Source organism: Bos javanicus, chromosome 16, assembly GCF_032452875.1.
Source record: "Bos javanicus breed banteng chromosome 16, ARS-OSU_banteng_1.0, whole genome shotgun sequence".
Taxonomy (NCBI): domain Eukaryota; kingdom Metazoa; phylum Chordata; class Mammalia; order Artiodactyla; family Bovidae; genus Bos; species Bos javanicus.
The window spans coordinates 21,601,384-21,621,925 of NC_083883.1; the positions used below are offsets into that span (position 1 = coordinate 21,601,384).

At 40.3% G+C, this 20,542-nt stretch overlaps 1 protein-coding gene across 4 annotated transcripts in view; it reads right to left on the bottom strand.

Moving 5' to 3' along the window:
* Positions 1–11,213: 11,213 nt before the first annotated feature.
* The window catches only part of GPATCH2 (G-patch domain containing 2), a 194,183-nt gene continuing 184,854 nt past the window's right edge, over positions 11,214–20,542 (bottom strand). For 2 of the 4 annotated variants that reach the window (XM_061382203.1, XM_061382202.1), the window contains one exon: positions 11,214–13,354. In XM_061382203.1, coding sequence (XP_061238187.1) covers positions 13,134–13,354 — 221 coding nt within the window. In that variant the 3' untranslated portion in view covers positions 11,214–13,133. The remainder of the gene's footprint in view (positions 13,355–20,542) is intronic. The other 2 variants (XM_061382204.1, XM_061382205.1) reach the window with 1 other exon arrangement.

Sequence of the window (20,542 nt, forward strand, 5' to 3'; positions counted from 1 at the left end):
GTAGGCGCTCAGAAACGTCAACTCCTTTTCACCAACAACCACTTCTTTTTATAAATCTGGATACAAAAACCAGAACAGTTAGGTGAGTGTCTTGAATCAGTAAGGTGAGTGTGTGTGTTGGTTGCTCGTTATATGTGCTTCTTTGTGATCGCATGGACTGTAACCCACCAGGCTCCTCTGTCCATGGAATTCTCCAGGCAAGAATACTGGAGTGGGTAGCCATTTCCTTCTCCTGGGGATCTTCCTGACCCAGGGATCAAACCCAGATCTCCCGTTTTGCAGGAGGTTTCTTTACCAGCTGAGCCACCAGGGAAGCCCAAGAATACTGGAGTGGGTAGCCTATCCTTTCTCCAGTGGATCTTCCTGACCCAGGAATCAAACCCAGATCTCCTGCATTTCAGGCAGATTCTTTACCAGCTGAGCTACTAGGGAAGCCTCTGAATTGGTAAGGGGTGAACCAAACTTGAATGCAAGTCTTCTAACTCTTGGTCCAGTGTTACTTCTGTTGTATTACTTGCTTCTGTGTCCCAGATGTAAAAGGCAAGCATGGGGACTTCCCTGGTGGTGCAGTGGCTAAGACTCCACATTCCTAATGCAGGGGGCCTGGGTTTGATCCCTGGTCAGGGAACTAGATCCCAAGGGTTGCAACTAAAAATCCTGCATGTCCCACATGACACAACTAAGACCTGGAACAGCTAAATAAGTATTTTTAGAAAAGAGGCAGTCAAACCACCAGGGCTAAAGAGTTGCTTTCTGTTTTCTGCCTTTTATTCTTTTCTTTTCTTTTTTAGTTGCTTCCTTTCTATAGCGGAGGCCCTGGGACTCCTGTCTGAAAGGCTGGAGATAGGTGGAATGGTGAACAGGGAGCTACTGATTTCAAGGGAACCAGCCTAACAGCTATAGCCATGTCCACCCAACAACCAACAGAAGAACTTGGTAACCTGCGAATGTGATACGCAAGCAACTGTAAGATGCAATGGGTTTTGGTCTCCCCTAGTGGCTCAGATGGTAAAGAATCTGCCTGCAATACAGGAGACCTGGCTTTGATCCCTGGGTGGGGAAGATCCCCTGGAGAAGAGAATGGCAACCCACTCCAGTATTCTTGACTGGAGTATCCCCATGGACAGAGGAGTCTGGTGGGCTACAGTCAATGGGGTCTCAAAGAGTCAGACACGACTGAGCAACTAATACTTTCACTTTCATAAGATGTTATAGAAAGACTGAAGAAAGTGGCTTCTTATCATTTACAGAGTTACCATGCTCTCTTCTACTCTGTGACACAGAAATTGTAAAACAGCTCAGGGAAAAATATCATATGTGATATTTTCATTAGCATATTTGAAAAGTAAAGTAATATTCAGAATTCTTCTCTAGTCTTATGAGAGTCTCTTGAAGTCATGGGCCTCCTCTGTTGATAGGAATTACTGGGTTAGAATTTGGTAGAATTGGACTCAGTTTATAAAGAAAAAAGAATAAAAGGAAAATGAGGCCAAGTCATTTAGAACACTCCACTGCCACAAGGTGGAACTTTATTAAAGCATTATAAGGTGTACTAGTTACTTTAAAACTGTAAATTCTTAGATAATTGCACAATCAGAGAACATTCAGTTGGTCAAGTTACAGTAATATTTTTCTGTGTTTTATAATACATTTACATCTTAGCCAATATCCAGGAGAAAATTAGTCCTATATGGAAATAACAGAAAGTTTGAGTCGTACAACAAGAGAACATTTATTATAAGATAAAGGAGGGTCCTATGGGACTGAGGATAAGCTAACAAAAATGATTAAAATCATGGTAGAATGTTCAGGAGTACTGCACTCACCTGGACAGGCTGTTATTTTAGCTCCACCTCCTAATGTAAAAATCTAAAAACTGGACAATTAACTGTCACTATGATTTTACATTTACTTTATCTGAATCTATGATGGATATTTAACAAATACTGGCTTAAGCACTTGAGCTTTTACTTTTTCCCTCTGTTAAGTATTTAATGATCTGTAAATAAGTACTTGAGAAAATGCTACCTAAAGGGACCCTGTGCTCTCGTACGACATGCAAAGCTTTGTGTAATGTGAATAATTCACCCTCTGGTTTATAGTTTAGACCCATGTGGTAAGTATTCTTCCCACTAATATAAGAGGCTGTGTGTGTTAAATCACTTCAGTCATGCCCGACTCTTTGCAACTCTATGGACTCTAGCCCTCCAGGCTCTTCCATCCATGGGATTCTGTAGGCAAGATTACTGGAGTGGGTTGCCATGCCCTCTTCGAGTGGATCTTCCTGACCCAGGGATTGAACCTGCATCTCTTATGTCTCTTGCATTGGCAGGTGGGTTCTTTACCACTAGTGCCACCTGGGGAGCCCATATGAGGTGGCTGCTGCTGCTGCTGCTGCTGCAGCTAAGTTGCTTCAGTTGTGTCCGATTCTGTACGACCCCCACAGACGGCAGCCCATCAGGCTCCCCCGTCCCTGGGATTCTCCAGGCAAGAACACTGGAGTGGGTTGCCATTTCCTTCTCATATGAGGCTGCTGCTGCTGCTAAGTTGCTTCAGTCGTGTCCAACTCTGTGCGACCCCCACAGACGGCAGCCCACCAGGCTCCCCCATCCCTGGGATTCTCCAGGCAAGAATACTGGAGTGGGTTGCCATTTCCTTCTCCTCATATGAGGCTGCTGCTGCTGCTAAGTCGCTTCAGTTGTGTCCGACTCTGTGCGACCCCACAGACGGCAGCCCACCAGGCTCCCCCATCCCTGGGATTATCCAGGCAAGAACACTGGAGTGGGTTGCCATTTCCTTCTCCAGTGCATGAAAGTGAAAAGTGAAAGTGAAGTCGCTCAGTTGTGTCCAACTCTTAGTGACCCCATGGACTGCAGCCCACCAGGCTCCTCCATCCATGGGATTTTCCAGGCAAGAGTACTGGAGTGGGGTGCCATTGCCTTTTCCGCATATGAGGCTAGTTCCATGCAGAGATGTCACCCTCTCGTATAGGAAAGGATTGCTTTCTCCACCTCCCTAGTAATGGTCCTCTGGTCTTTTTTGAAGAGAACATTCAGCAAGCTTACACCAGGCTCCAGCTCTGTAGGAAACCCATACATTTCTTCTTTTCATCTTAATTCTTTGTTCCTCTCCTCCATTCTTTACCTTATTTACATACTTCCTCTGTGCCCAGTCAGATAGCGTCTTCATTCAAGAGACCAAGGCCAGAATGAAACCTATTAGTTCTAATTCCAAATTAGTTCTAATTCAAAATTGTCTTAAGGAGAGGGTGGAAGGGTAGTGGTGTTGAAAACATTTCCCAGAAGGAGAGAGCTGGGGCAGATGACTCAATAGGGTCTGCCATAGAAGGCTGGGCTCAGATGTTTGCAAAGAGAGCCTGGAGACGGTTTGGAGATAATCTGATTTGGTTTTTCCAAGACAGTCTTTCTCAAGGCTCTTCCTTTTTGAGAATGGAGTTTGAGAATCTCACTTTTTAAGTCGTTTCCTGGTGATTCCTATGCTGAAGTTTCCAGTGTCCTAGAATACATTCTCAAAAAGATTATGTGAAAAGATAGAATTTCAAATTAAGCATCTTAAGCAAGCAGCCCCATCTAAGGAATTTGTCATAGCATTAGCCCCAGTCTTGGACCAAGGACCAGTTCTGTAAGATCAGTAGCATAGACTAGAGCCATGCCAGGTTCCAAAGGTCTTGATGGGCATGGCCAGGGATTCCTGGGTGATCTTCAGTCAACTGATAAGAAATGATTGAGTGGAGGTGGTTGAATTCTGTATTTTTACTGATTATAGGTTCTAGTTGTATTGAATTAAAAAAAAAGACTTACCATTTGGAGTCACAGCAGAAGTTTATTATTAAGGGTATGCCCATCAATGACTATGAAATTAGGAAGATTGTTTAATATCGCTTGTCTTTCTTGGGCACTGTTAGCAAAGTAAAAATACGTTAACACTTCTGTATATGTTACACTTCGCCTAGAAGAGTAGACAAACAAGGACAGTTTATCACTTCATCAGAAACTAGAAAAGAAATGGTACCCAATTCAGAGCATCTCCTATGTGCTAGGGACTGATAGGATATTTTCTGTGCATTATGACTTTTAACCCTCATAATCCAATGAGGTAGATATTATTATTTCTAACTTCAGGAAAATAAAGACAAAAATGTGAAACTTGTGAGATTAGTCTCAAAACATACAGAAGGCATTGTTGTTCTTCAGTCACCAAGTTGTGCCTGACTCCTGTGTTCCCATGGACTGCAGCCCGCCAGGCTCCTCTGTCTGTGGGATTTCCCAGGCAAGAATACTGGAGTTGGCTGTCACTTCCTTCTCCAGGGGATCTTCCTGACCCAGGGATCAAACCTGCATCTCCTTCTTTGCAGGTGGAGTCTTCACCGCTGCGCCACCAGGGAAGCCCAGAGAAGGCATTAGAGCCGGGAATTGAATATAGTTTGGAATAATTCTAGTGTCTGAGCCATTTGTGTCATATAATGTCAACATAACAGAAGCATCTCTGGCCAATAATGAACCCTCCTTGTTTCTAGCTGAACCCTATCTTTCTTCAAGGAGCAGCTCCAATCCCATCTGTTCATTCATGCAGACTTCCCTGGCATTCCTCAGATTTTTTTTTATCTTCACCTTCATTCGATACTCATGAACATATTTGATAATTTTCTCACATTGTAGTATTCCTGAAATTGGAGTGGAGGCACCTTGCTGGGGTTAGAGGATCATAGTTTGTGTTTTTTCCTTTCTTGCACGAGTGCTCAGTTGTGCCCCACTCTTTGCGACCCCATAGACTGTAGCCCCCACCCCCCAGGCTCCTCCATCCATGTAGATTTCTAGGCAAGAATATTGGAGTGGCTTGCCTTTTCCTACTCTTCCTTCATAATGATACATAAAATTAAGGTGCATCTTAAACTTGATGGCATCCTAGACTCAATGAAATAGATGTTACTTGGGTATTTAACAGTCTGGACATGCTATATTGAAACTGTAACTGGCACAACTAGTGCTCACAGACATCTGCATGCTCCCCTACTTCCAGAAGCTTCCCTGGAAATCGGCTGGGCCTGTGTGACCAGCTCTGGCCAATGAATCCTGAACAGAGGTAACACTTGTCACCCCTGGGCCAAGACAGTTAAGTACTGATGTGGCTCTTTTATCTCTCTATCCCAGCCACAGCAAACTTAGGAGCCAATAGATGTTAAGTACTTATTTATTTCGGAGAAGGCAATGGCACCCCACTCCAGTACTCTTGCCTGGAAAATCCCATGGGCGGAGGAGCCTGGTAGGCTGCAGTCCACGGGGTTGCTAAGAGTTGGGCACGACTGAGCGACTTCACTTTCACTTTCATGCATTGGAGAAGGAAATGGCAACTTACTCCAGTTTTCTTGCCTGGAGAATCCCAGGGACGGGGGAGCCTGGTGGGCTGCTGTCTATGGGGTCGAACAGAGTCAGACATGACTGAAGCGACTTAGCAGCAGCAACTTATTTATTTGGGGGTTTCCCAGGTGGCTTAGTGTAAAGAATCTGCCTGGCAGTGCAGGAGATGTGAGTCAGGAAGATCCCTTGGAGAAGGAAAATGGCAACCCACACCAGTATTCTTGCTTAGAGAATCCCATGGACAGAGGAGCCTGGGAGGCTACAGTCCATGGAGTTGCAAAGTGTCAGACACGACTGAGCAACTGAACAACAAAGGGTATGAATAAAAATTCATAACTGAACTTTGAAATGATCACTCTAGTCCTGTAGTATGACAAATGGATTCAAGTCGAGTGAAAGGAAAGTTTCAACTTCCCATGTAAAACTTGATAGCTTGGACTCAGTGGTCCCGGAGATATTGAGACCTGAGAATAACAACTTATTTATGTAACAGCTTTATGGTAATATATACTCATGTGATAAGTGAACGATGATGGTTCCTTCTTTTGGGTTCCTACTAAGCAAAGTGTTAGTTGCTCAGTCGTGTCTGACTCTTTTCAACCCTGTGGACTATACAGTCCATGGAATTCTCCAGGCCAGAATACTGGAGTGGGTAGCCGTTCCCTTCTCCTCTTTTACACACCTGACATTTTCAGTAGCAGCCCTGGGGTGCTACCCCTTCATTCCTTTTCCTCTCCATGATCTTCATTATCTGTGCTCAGCTAAACTTCTACGGGCAACATCCCTTTACAATAATAGGATTTGAGGATGAGGGACAAATAACCTCAGACAGAGGAACACAAGAAAAAAGCACTGGATTTCTAGAATCCCAATGTTTGGTGAGAATGCAGAAGTGACCAGGAAAGTAGAGATTGAAATGTAGGGCTGTTCCTCTAAACTGGAACTACTTCAGCCTAGGCTCCCTTGCCTCTTGAGAAGCCTTTAGGACTAACTCATAACTAGAACAAGATAGCTCTCCAGCTTCACGGAAAGTTCTCATCCTTTTCAGAATGCAAGTCTGAATTTACTTTTTGTCTTGTCCGAGGACAATCCTGTTTGTGAATATGCCACACTGTATCTCCCTGAATTTCCTGGATCTGAAAAAAAGTGAAAGGACTATTTGCTTTTATGTAATCAGATTCTCTGGAATTTAATCCTATATCCTATTTATGGCTGAGCTAGCCATTCAAAATTAAAATGAACCTTTCATCCATGTGTATCATAAATGGGCATTTATCAGGATTATATGATTTTGCAATCCATCTGAATACGTAACCTGAATTTGTTTTCTTTCCGTTTCACTATGTAATTACCATGCAACAATAACAAAAGTGACATATTTGAAGAACAGATAAAATGCTGTAAATTGGCCAGTAATGGTGATATTTCCTCATCTTCTGAAAAACCCATTTATTCTCTCTCTCAACAAATCAAGGCATTGTCAGCCCATCCTCATTGCGTGGCCAGAGGGGCTCTACCAATTTCTAGATGTAAGTGAGTCTTGGAATGCAGATGAGGGCGACTAACGAAGGCTTTCAGCGCAGGCAGCTGGTTTTTGCTTGCCTCAATTTCTAAATCATCCATAATGGGGCCAAGACCTCCCAAGCACTAAAAAGAGTGAGCTGACATGCTGGACAAACTGTTAATTTTTTCCTAAAGAAGCTGCTATATTGCACATCTGTCACTGCGGTGCAGACAATTACTCAGTGAGTGGGGAAAAAATCTGCCGCTTGTTTCTAGCTGAGTTGTTAAGGGACATAATGGAGAAACACAATGGGACGGGAGTCAAATCAGGCAGGTTTCCTGTGTGCTTGCGATGCTTTCCATTTTGCAAGGCTGTCCTGTGATGTTAAACTTAGGTGAAGGAGATGTAGATGTGTGGAAAGGAATCGGGAGTGATGTGATAAAAGGAAACGGGTATAAAGATGGGGGACGGTCAAGAGCCAGGCCTTCAGAGTTTCTGGACCACCCGGCTGACTGTTGAAAGCCTCAAGACACCATGGTCATTGTTTTAGAAATACTGTGGTTTCCAACTTGACATTTCCCAATCTCAGTGTGTTCTGCCAAGTGCTTCACGTTCACTTAAAAATTGTTTTGTGAATCCCATTCCCTCTACCTGCAGCATAGATTATCTGTAGTTTCCACAATCAATTACAGCCATCAAAAAAGCACTTGAGACTTAGATTAGCCACACAGGTATCTAATGAAGCCTTAATTTCTCCCCCTTGAAACTCATCTGCTTATCCTAACTATGAAATTCTGGCCTTGGAAGAAATCCACTTAAGTAAGAATTTGTTTGCTTTTGGAAAGCATATTTTTTAAGTATGTAATGAGCTACTATACTATTTTTCATCTTTTCTGCTTTTATTATAGAATGCTACCTTTAGGAAGGAATAAACATTTCCTTGAAATTTAATCAGAAGATGAAAACCAGTAGGAAAAAGGTCTGAGTGTTCTTTTTGCTTGGGATGCTATCATAATACAGTCTTGTCTTTACCATTTTATAGCTGAAAAATCAAGAAGTATATACATAGATTTAAAATGCCATTAATGTATCTTGAATATTCAAACTAAGGGAAGAAGAAAAACGACTAAAGAAACACAAAAATAGCCTTCAATTGTTGCCTAACTTCATCCTTCAAAGATGAAGGAGTAAACATGGGCCGTTCGGACACTGCCACGGGAGTGAGGTCGGTGAATCTGACAATGATTTAAACTCCATGACAATTCCAAGACAGAAGACAACTCTAATGTACAGATAAAACGAAAAGCGGCAATTGTAGATCATACTCCTGGCAGTTAATGGCATTGACTCGCTAGAGACAAATCTGGATCTACTTAAAATGTCAGGTGGGTGAAGTAATGAGTCTTTGCCTAGTAGGAATCCAGCAGAAGGAGCCTTCATGGTCCACTTGTCAGTTGAGTATATATTACTGCAAGCCTGTGAAATAAATGAGTATTTAATACCTATTGGATAAAAAAAAAAAAAAAAAAATCCACTGACTCTAACAACTCACAATTCAGTTTTTTGGGGGGAGAAAAGAGAGTATTTTATTAACATAATGAGATGTTTCCTATAAGCAATAGAACTCAACACTTTAATGAGTATTATAAAATATTTAAAATATCCAAGCAGGTTTCTGGGGAGCACAATTTCCCAGAAGGAAATGGAGTAACACATATGGTTCTGATCCGTATTTCAAGCTATCAGAAAGAACTTGCACTTGTTCCTTTAGAATCAGAATCTCTGGGTGGAAAGAGACCTTAACACAGTTAGTCTAACCCAGCATCAGAGAGAACAAAACCAGGAAAATGTGGTATAACAGGTCACAATCAGCTGTGAATAAATGAAATCAAATGTGTTTACCAATTTTTTCCCCTAAAATTTTTTAGAAAATGTTGACATTCTCTAGGACTGAAACATGAATAATGAATTTAGGGCTTCCCTGGTGGCTTAGACAGTGAAGAATCTGCCTGTGATGTAAGAGAGTTGAGTTCGATCCCGAGGTTGGGAAGATCCCCTGGAGGAGGAGATGGGAACTCACTCTAGTATTCTTGCCTGGAGACGGAGGAGCTTGGTGCGTGACAGTTCACAGGGTAAATAAGAATTGGACACGACTGAGCAATTAACACTTAACGGCACTGTTCAGTGTTAATTGTCAATGGGTAGTAATTACCAGGGCTTCTCTGGTAGCTCGGTTGGGTAACGAACCAGCCTGCCACGCAGGAGACCCTGGTTTGATTCCTAGGTCGGGAAGATCCACTGAAGAAGGGATAGGCTATCCATTCCAGTATTCTTGGGCTTTCCTGGTGGCTCAGCTGGTAAAGAATCTGCCTGCAATGCAGGAGACCTGGGTTCAATCCCTGGGCTTGGAAGATCCCCAGAAGAAGAGAATGGTTACCAACTCCAGTATTCTGGCCTGGAGAATTCCATGGACTGTATAGTCCATGGGGTTGCAAAGAGTCAGACACAACTGAGTGACTTTCAGTAATTAAAAAAAAAAAAGTCCTTTCAACTTTATTTTTTATTATTTAAAGAGGGAAACATTTAAAGCACAAAGACAATGACTGCTTATAAATAACATTCTTAAACATAATGTTTATTCTTTCATTCTTTGTTGTACTATTATTATATCTTTCTACTAAAAGAAAAAAAAATCCAAAATATTCTTTGCTAAACAACTTCATTTTACAATACCATTTTTTTTAAAAAAGAAAAACAGAGTATAGGAGGAAATGGTTTTAAAAAGCATGTCAGCAGTGATTTTTCTCTTTCATGAAATATCTGCTCAAAATGAAAACATATTGAAGAGAAGCAATTGTCAGTTCAATTAACTGCAAGAATATCAATTCACAATGCTAAAATATTAATAAAATGCAATTATTTTGCAATCATGTCTGTAAATTGCACAGTCATGCCGTGTAAACATACCTATATGTATACATTAGGCATATCTTTAACCCTACTGTCTTAACTTCTCTTTGATAGCAACAGTATGAGTTATAAAGTCTGTTTTCAAATGCTGATACCAATTAACTGGTAAATGTTAGTTAACAGTGGATTTTCTTTTAAAGGAGACCATATAATTAAAAAATAAAAGCAAACAAATTTGAGGGGGGTAACATTGCCTTAAAAATTGTATTTGGGGAGAAAGAAGGAAGGGAGGAAGTAAATGACACCAATACACAATCTGGTTAATATCAAGTATAACAAGAATATAAAGCCAAAATGTTGAATTGCTAATGTAGCCACACTCAGTCTCTCGGCTACTTGCTGGGGAATAGATAATTTAGATAGTATGGACGAGACTTATGCATTCTCTAAAAGTTTTAGTACAAGCAATTAATCTGATACGAGGCTTAGATTCTACAGAAGTGTTGGCTTTACGAAGGACAAGAGAAAAATCTTACTTTTTATGGAGATATGATTGATACATTCTAAAACATGAATTCTTTTGGATGAATAGGCATAGGAACTGGTAAAAATTAACTTTATAATAAACGTAAATTAGTGAATTTCCTATCTTAAAGATATTTGATGTACATTAAAAATTCCACTTTTCAATTGTGTTCTCTGATTAAGTGCAGGTCCGAGCAGAACTTCAGGTGTGCAATGATCATTCTTAAATTTCACTGAAAGGTGAAGGGAAGTCTGTGTGAGAGCAGGGGGAACGCTTGGGAAGTCACCACTTCTCTGCTTTGAGTATTGATTCATGTATTCCGTAAACACCCCTATAGAATAAGACATGTTTGAAATCTTCTGTGAGTCACAGACAGGGCTCAAGATGTCAATATTGAGACCTTTCTTCTATTAAGGGAAAATATAAAGATGAATTATTTTGGGAGGTGGAGTTGGAGAACATCTGAGTTCAGTGATATCTTAGAAAGTTTCTTCAGCAGATTGATGCCTGTCCAGGAGAACAAGAAAAAATATTTATAAAGCTGCAACATATAGCTAAGGAGTCTCACGTGCCAGCTCATGTAAGGTCTGCTCTTCCTCACTGTGAGAGATAGACCATGGTGAAGTGAAAAAGAATGGTCAAGTCCATGGGAATTTGGGATCAGTCAGTCTCACAAAAACCTCATAGTGTTTTACCTGTGGCTCCAAATTTGGCTTTTCAAAATTCTAGGATTTTAAAAGATCTTCAGGCAGTGGGATTAAAACAAACTTATGAACAGGCCTTAGAGTGCTATACGCTACCATAAAGAAGTTTCAAACTGAAATATAGACAATCTCCCCCAGCTTTTTGCACCTTATGTAGATAGAATGAGTATTCAATAAAAAATATTTAAAAAAAAATGGCGAATTTTCAAGTAACAGACATTTAGGAAAGCATCAAACAAGTTACTTTATTCAATAAGAATGCTCACCTGGTAGGCTAAGAAGGGCATAAGAAAAGCAACTCACCTGGTAGCCTATGGTTCCCTAACCAACTTGTCCTCTTACCATGATAACCCTGTTTTAAGAAGATAATTCTTAAAAGGAACCTGTAAGTTGGCAAACCAGTAAGCCTTTCAAATAGCACACTGAACTTCCTCTCCCCAACGAGCAGTATTTTCTTTTGAGGACCACGTGGGACAGGTCTATTACACGCACAAACCTCCTCTCCCCACTGTGAAAGACTCTTGGCGACTGTCAAATTCCCAAAAGCCTGTTAGACAGGAGCCAAGAGGAATTTTATCACAGTAAAATTACTCTGTGTGATCCTACAATGGTGCAGACATGTCATTATACATTAGTCCAAGCCCATAGAATGTTCCACACCAAGAGTGGACTGTAATATAAACTGTGGAGTTTGGGTGATTTTGATGTGTCAATGTTACAGCTCGACAGCTGTAACAAATATAGCACTCTGGGGGGAGGATGTACATAATGGGGGAAGCTATGCATGTGTGCGGGGAGGGGATACTTCAGAAATCGCTGTACCTTTCCCTTGATTCTGCTGTGAATCTAAAACTGCCCTAAAAAAACAAAGCTTAAAAAACATTAGAGGGTTGATTCACATGTGTTATCTTGGCCTTCACTCAACCAATAAAGGTCATTACAAAAGAGAATATCATTATTAGTTCTTACTAATGAACAACATCTAAACTAAGAGCAATTCAGAATCTTGGACATTATGAAGCAGAGGATTCAGATGTAACAATACTAGGCACATAATACAAATGACTTGTTTTGCTTCGTTTTAAAGTAACTGCTTAGGTGTTAGAAAGGGCAAACAGTACCGTTCATTTTTTTTGTTGTTGTACTCCTTGTAAATGGGCTGGATCTTTGCCCAGACATCTGAATTCTTGGGAGAGCCATTAAAATCTTCAAATAAATGGAGTCGATATTCTAACTTACTCCGATGGTTAAAATCAGTTTACTACAGTTGAGTTGATCTTAAAAAAAATATCAACCTTTGGGAACAAAGAGGTAGAAGGAAGTCTAGATTATTAATAGAGTTTACAACTCAGTCATGGTGAATTTAAAAAATACATTTTTCTTTCCATAATTATTTTATGTTCTAAATGAGGTAAAATTGATAAGATCTGCAGTAAAGTCATGTTGAGGGCACTGTGGTGATCACAATGATGAGGTTTATTTTTGTCGACATGTCAGAGGGCAACATTAATTGCTGTTTGTCAGCTGTGAACTTCAGGCTACAGTATCCAAGGATAGAAGATGAATGGGTGTCACCCTGTTGAGGAATCCTAACAAAAAAGTCAAATTCAAGGAATACGAAATTGGCCAGCCTTTCAAAAAAAAAGATGTGCTTAGGACTTCACTGATGTGATGACAGGTGTTTTCTGTTAGGACAGACAGGGATGAGGTGAAATACAACCCTTTCCGGCCAATCCTATTTTAGAAACACGTAGGCGTGCTCGGTCACTGGGGCATCAAGCGCACACAGGAATGAATCAAGCTAAAACATGAGAAATTACTGACAACACAAGATCAAAATAAATAAGAGAAACGAGCTGTTCTTTACACCTAGAATGCGAGTCACTGAAAAATTTTAAAAGGTGAAGGTTTTTACTTTAGCACCATGGACTGTGATGAAATCCCATTTCTATCACTCTGGCAGAACTGTAGCAGCTAGGAAGCTAGAGGGACAAGTCTGAGGCTTTGATGTTAGGTTTCAGCTTCAACCACAGAAGCTATGCTGTCATTTTAGAACAATGGGCTATAGCGAGCGAATAAAACTTGTTAAACAGCGCCTCTGCTTTTCCTCTTTAGGCGGATTTTCCTGAATTGGAGGCAGTGGTTGCAGGGGTGCTTTTTGGTAGAGGAAACCCAAGTCCTAATCCTTTTGGCCTCTGCAGGGCTGGAATTGGCTCAGCGATCCCCTTGCCATCTCGTCCGAGGCCTGTCCCAGGGGTCCAGCCCATATTCTGGAGCATTCGGTTCCCAATGTTGTTTTCTAGGATTGGCTGGGCGTTTTCTCCTACAAATCCTGGAATTAGAAAATGACAAAAACAAAACAAAAATCCCATGTTAGTATGAACACAGATGAAGGCCTTCTTAGGCTAAGAAAACCACATTCTTCGAAGTTTTCCTTTCAACAAAGTACCGCAGAGGGTTCTTTATTCATCTTTGGATAAAGAGCTTGCTGTAGTAGAAGGCTCAATGGAAAAAAGACCGTGGTTAGTTTCAGCTCTTTAAGTTATTTAACCTCTTTGGGTTTCTGTTTTCTGATCCATAAAACAGGCATAATACAAAGCAATCAAAACTCAAATTACCAGACCATTTCTTGTGGTTATTCTTCCTTGATAAATAAGGGAGTGATCATCAAGCGAGCTGATGTTACAGACTGTGTAGGAAGAAAAGGGGTGGAAGTATGGACTCCCTGGTGGCTCAGTGGTAAAGAACCCGCCTGCCAATGCAGAAGACGCGGGTTTGATCCCTGGGTCGGGAAGATCCCCTGCAGAAGGAAATGGCAACCTGCCCGTTTTCTTGCCTGGAAAATTCCATGGACAGAGGTGCCTGGAGGGCTACAGTCTGCGGGGTCGCAATAGTGTTGGACACGACTTAGGGATTAAACAGCAGCTTAAAACCATCTTGGTTTTAGGGAGAACATATTCAGTACCATCTCCTATATTGGGGCTTCCTCGAAAGTCTGTTATAGAATTCTGGGCTATAGTGTTTGCCCATAATTCCATCCCTAGGGTTCCAGGGATGAAGATGGCCCACTTTCTGAAGGTCTGCAGGATGCCTGTGGCATCCGAGCTCCGTCCTGGGTCCAGCATGTTTGTTTTGAAATGAGGGCTGTGTTTTCCGAGATAGTCTGAGAGTTGAAATGTGCAGGTGCTGACATCACTCACTGCTGTCAAAGGCTTGAGAGTCAGCTGTCTCTCCTGTGCCCTCATCCCCTTCCATCCCTTTCCCATCATCGTCCATCTTTTTCCTGATTTGGGTTTCTAACAGCACCTTCTACCCCACCTCTACCCCCCAAATTGGGATTCTTCGTCCTCCTCTTTCTCTAAGACTGTATATAAGGATCCTTTTAAGCACCAATAACAATAACAAAAATATTACCTATGGGACCGCAGTGTATAGTGTTCTGTTTCTTGATACGGTTAGTGGCTACAGTAGTGACCAATTTATTATTGTTCTTTAAAACTCTACCTACGTATTTCATTCCATTCTCTGTATATGTGCTGCTCAGTTGCTAAGTCACATGCAACTCTTTGTGACCTGATGGACTGTAGCCTGCCAGGTTCCGCTGTCCATGGGATTTTCCAGGAAAGAATACTGGAAAGTGAAAGTTGCTCAGTTGTGTCTGACTTTTTGTGACCCCATGGACTATACAGTTCATGGAATTCTCCAGGCCAGAATACTGGAGTGGGTATCCTTTCCCTTCCCCAGGGGATCTTCCCAACCTAAGGATGGAACCCAGGTCTCCTGCATTGCAGGCAGATTCTTTACAGAGGTTGCCATTTCCTCCTGCAGGGGATCTTCCCAACCCAGGGATTGAGCCCGTGTCTTCTGAGTCTCCAGTATTGGCAGGTGGATTCTTTACCACTGAGCCACTTGGGAAGTCTCTGGTAACAAAAGACATGTCAGAGTTGAACTAACAGTATATTTAATCTGGTAATTTGTATCTGGTTTTCTGGAGAATAGTGAGTGGGTTGTTCTTTAGGATTCTAACTTACAGAAGGGAATTGCAAAGTGATAGAGATGAGCTATATAACTGAAACTGATAATTTATAACTAAAACTGGTGAGTTTTATAATGAACTATAGAGTAATCAGTGGATTTTTGCAAGACCTTTACTGAACATTTTGATATTCTTAATCTTCAGAGCATCTTCAGACTGAGAACAGAATACATTGCTGTCATTGCTAACTTCATTACAGGGAGTGAGAACTGGATTACCACAATAATGAGTCGGTTTTGGACTTGTCAGATTGGTTTTTAGCTCACTGAAGCAAGTATCTTAACATGTAACAGACAAAAACCCTTCAATTGCCAGCAGCTTGAATGGCCAAAGATTGGCACCAAAGGAAAACTCTGGACTCATATTTACTGCTTGACAAACGCAAAATAAAAATACACAGAGATTTTATATATTTATCTAATTATACAAAAGAATACATAAACATATAAAATATAAAAATGGGCTTCTTAATTACCAAAGAAACAAAACAAAGAGAAGCCTTTTGTTAAAACTTGTTTAATAACAAAAAGACAATTAAGGTTTTTCTTTTAAGTTTTTACTTTAAAATTATGATAATGACAACAACAAGGCATCGAATTTTTTTCTGAACAGCTACTTCTCAGGCGTGTTGGGTTACATGGCGTACTAGCATTTTGTCTTATATCCCTAATTTTTCTGTGATCACCAAAAATTAATTTAATCCATTGATAAGCTAAAGTCAGATCAGAGGTCTAAAGAAGCTTCAGGCTACACATCTGTTATATTTTTGATACAAGAGATTGCAAAGGTTCAAGTTTAAACTTAAATATTTAAGAGAAAATACAAAGTCAATTTAAACCATCTCTGCAAAAACTGCAGGTTAGTTTTGAGTTCTGAAATGAACAGCAAGTAACTGATTCATGACTGTAGTTTTAAAATGTTGGCATTTCAAGTGTGGTGGCTCAGTAGTGGCCACTCGACTCCACCCTGCTTTTTTATTTATATTTTAAATTGATGTATAGTTGATTTACAATGTTGTGTTAGTTTCTGGCGTATAGCAAAGTGATTCAGTTATACATACATATATAGTATATTTGCATTCTGTTTTACATTCTTTTCAATTACGGTTTATCACAAGATACTGAATATAGTTCCTGTGCTATACAGTAGGGCTTTGTTATCTATTTTATATATAGCAGCTTGACTGAAAATCAAAATCTGCTCATCCCAAACTCCTATTTTATCCCTCCCCCATTCCTTTCCTCTTTTGGTAACCGTAAGTTCATGCTTAGTTTTTATACAGGAAGAAAATAATTCATTCTATCTTTTTAATGCTGGTTTATTTCTCTTAATTAAAATTAAGCATTATTATCATGTTAAAAAAGACCACTTGATTTCTTAAATGCTAAATCTTTCCCCACAGCAAAAGATTTCTGAAACAAACAAAAAACAATGGCTATTCTATATAACTTTAAAAAAGAAAAAACAGATACTTCATTTTTCATGGAAAATGACTCTGGTGTGAGATCTACTGTTGGTCTCTCATCCTTCTTTTATGAGATTAAGACATGGGAGTGGAACAACTCCGTCTCAGAACAGCATCCGACAACCATAATTTCCTTTTCTTTTGCTCCTGGCGGTGCTAAATCCTTTAAGTCCTTTCCTGGGAGGCTCTCCTCCTGCTCGGGCAATTTTAGCAATACATAGCCTGCTAACCCTTCTGCAAGCTCCCGCTCCAGCCCCCTTTATTCTGGATCTCTTATATCTATTACAGCTGAGTCGGTCCTTTCCCCTCAAATCTTCCAAAGAGTATTGTGGATAGTAATTCACTTGCGTAATTGGCTCAAGAGATGAAAATCTTGTATCGGCCTCTCTTAGCTGCTAATCTATCCAGCTGACTGCAAGCCTAATTGGCAGCTTGTTTAGTAATTTGGCTCCTAAAGTGTTGTATTGATGTTGGATAAACAGCCAATGGAAGGGGAGGTGACACATGCTGCTTCCCACATAACACAGTGCATCGCTTCAGTCCTGACCCCGTATTCAGAAGGCTTTCAGTGGCCTGTGCTCGTTCTTTCTTCCCACCCTCTTTCCCCATTACTTTACTAGTCAGCTGAAGAGCATGGTTATTATTATTATTTGTGACATTATTAGAATTGCCAGTTCTCATACTGTCCTCTGGTCTCAGTAACTAATTTAGGGACATGGGTTTTCGATTGCTGTTAAGAAACAGCATTGAGCACAGATTGGGCTGTGAGAAAGTGGTGAGGGTTACTACTTTTTGTCAAATGTTTAATTATTTCATTTTTTAATATAGAAAAGCCTCACTGAGATCATTATACACTTTATCGGCAATAATGCAGAAGCTTTTCATGTGAATTCTGCAAAATAAAATCGGTTCAAATAGCCAACTGCTTAAAAATACAAGGCTCTTACTTTTTAAACAATGAAATGTAAAATTAGTTTCTTGTTTTTTTTTTTAACTAAGTGAAAAAAACTTCGCATAGTAGGGAATGAAAGACACGGTTGATATTGACATGTTTGGAGAAGGGAAAGTTTTTATTGACAGATATTTTGGTTATAGGGGCTTCCCAGGTGGCCCTAGTGGTAAAGAATCCACCTGCCAACGCAGGAGCTAGGTGTGTTCGACCCCTGGGTCCAGAAGATCTCCTGGAGGAGGAAATGGCAACCTACTCCAGTATTCTTGCCTGAGAAATTCCATGGACAGAGAAGCCCGACCGGCTACTGTCCATGCGGTCGCAAAGAGTTGGGCACGACTGAGCACACACATTTTGCTTATACAGATAATTTCTTATGGGACGATTGTATTAATATATCAAAGAATAGTGTTTTCAGAAAACTAAAAAAAAAGTTTAAAAACTATTGGTTCTGAAGGCACACGGGGATATTTGTTTGCTAATATGATCAGGACTATTTATGGTCTACCTACTATGTACGTGGTCTGTGCTTTACTTGTTAGGAGTGCGGCATTCATAATCGCCATTCCTCATAACAATTGTGCAAGGCGGGGGGAGTACTGATATAATGGGCCTCGGAGAGATGAACTGCTTGACCATCACCACGTAGTAGGCTAAGATTCGAACCTTGGTGAAGTTTATTCTAAAAACCTACGTACTTTCCATTACCCACACCGCCCTCCTACGAGAATTAATGGCAAGCAAACAACTTCAGTGGAGATGATGGTCCAAATTATTTTTAAAAAATTAATTGGGTTACATGTCAATTGCACTATCAACTTCTCTCAATTTGCATTTGGACAATACACAGCATAGTACTCACAATGACACAGTTGGATAACTTACAATATAATGTCTGTGACTCTCAGAGATTCCCAGTGCTTCTGTGGCCGTGATTTCTTTTGATCTTCCTCAGCAACCTGCAATGTTATTATTGGCTCCACTTACAGAACAAACTAAGGTTTAAAGAGGTAATAATGATTGTTGTTTAGTTGCTAAGTCGTGTTCAACTCTTTTGTGACCCCATGGATTGTAGCCCCCCTCCCCCCAGGCTCCTCTATCCATGAGATTTCCCAAGCAAGAATACTGGAATGGGTCACCATTACCTTCTCTAGGGGATCTTCCTGACCCAGGGATCGAACCCGTGTCTCCTGCATTGGCAGGTGGGTTCTCTACCGCTGAGCCACCAGGGAAGCCCTTAAAGAGGTAATGCATCAAAGTCACCCAGTTAGAAAGTGCCCCAGTTAGACTGTGAATTTAGGACACCCGAATCTTAATGTCACCCTTTCACTGACTGAACATTGATCTTAAAATATTCTATCATCATTAGTTTCTATGATGTCATTTCTTCTGCCACATTGTCCCAAATGACAGAGATTTTAATATATTCACAAACTTTCTGGAAAAAACTTCATCTAAATTAACATAGCAAGTTTGCTTGAAGAGTGTTTCAACCCTCCTGAAATACCTCAAAATTCACTTTGTTATTGACCCAGCTACTTTTTCTTTGGCTGATATTTAATACTGTGAACAGCGTGTACTGAGTTTTGTTCATTTATCCATTATAATAATCCCAGAATTTAACTGATGCATTTACTCCATTTACATTTATTGTGATCATTGATATATCTGGGTTATTTTTACGATGCTATTTAAAGATATTTACCTTGCTTTCTCTACACTTTTTACTTTCTCTTTTCTGGCATCCACTGCTTGCTTATACTAGCTTGAAAATTATATATTATTTCTCTATTCTTTAATTTTTAAACGTCAACATGCATACCTGGCTTTATTATTCCCTCACATTTTACATCTTGTTGTTCAGAGTTTTAGCTCCATCTTACTTTCTTATTTAAATTTATTTATTTTTAATTGGGGGGTAATTGCTTTATAATATTGTGTTGGTTTCTGTCATACATCAACATGAATCAGCCATAGGTATAGGTTATGTCCCCTCCCTCCTGAACCTCCCTCCCACCTTAAACCCCATCCCACCCCTCTTGGTTGTTGCAGAGCACCAGATTTGAGCTCCCTGTGTCATACAGCAGATTTCTACTGGCTTTCTAATTTTACACAGGTTCATGTATATGTTTCAATGCTACTCCATCTGCCTTTCTACACCCAAATGAATCCACCCATGGTCACTGTCACCAGCATCACCATTACTTTTATACATTCAGTGTAAAGTTTAGCTTTATGCACACTTAACAATTACTTTGCTCCCAATTCCTTCTTGATTTTTATTCTTTTTTTTTATGGACTCTTTTTTTCTACAAAAGTTATTAAACTTAGTAATGATGGGTCTTTATCTGAAAATGTCTCAGTTTCATTTCTTGGGAAATAATTTAACTGGGATAGAAAACTCTAGGTTGATTCAGTTATCTCAGCACTTTGAAAATATTATCTCTTATTTTCTGGATTGTATCACTCTTTTTAAGTTTGTTGCCAGTGTAATTTCATTCCTGTGTAAGTTATATCTTTTCTCCTTGGCTGCCTTTAAGTTCTTCTCTTGCGTTTGATCCTCTGAAGTTTTATTATGGTGTGTCTAGGTATGACTTCATTTGTATTTACTATTTCCTGATAAAGGCTTACACTTTTGTATATGAAGATGTAAGTTTTCTTCAGGTGTAAAAATTCTGTTATTATTGAATTCTATAAATATTCTCCTGGAATAGTGTACCTCATTCTTCTATTTTTTCTGGAAGTTGTATTAGACATACACTGAACTTCATGCTCCTCCAAGTACCCTGACCACGCTTTCACATTTTCCACGCTTTATCCCTCTGTGCTTTTGGGCTTCCCAGGTAGCTCAGTGATAAAGAACCTGCTTGCTAATGCAAGAGACACAGGAGATGTGGCTTTGATCCCTGGGTTGGGAAGATCCCCTGGAATAGGACATGGCAACCGACTCCAGTACTCCTGCCTGGAGAATCACAGAGCAGCCTGGCAGGTTATAGTCCATGGGGTCAAAAAGAATCAGACACGACTGAGCAACTGAGACCACGATTCTTTTAGGTAGTCTCTTCAGATT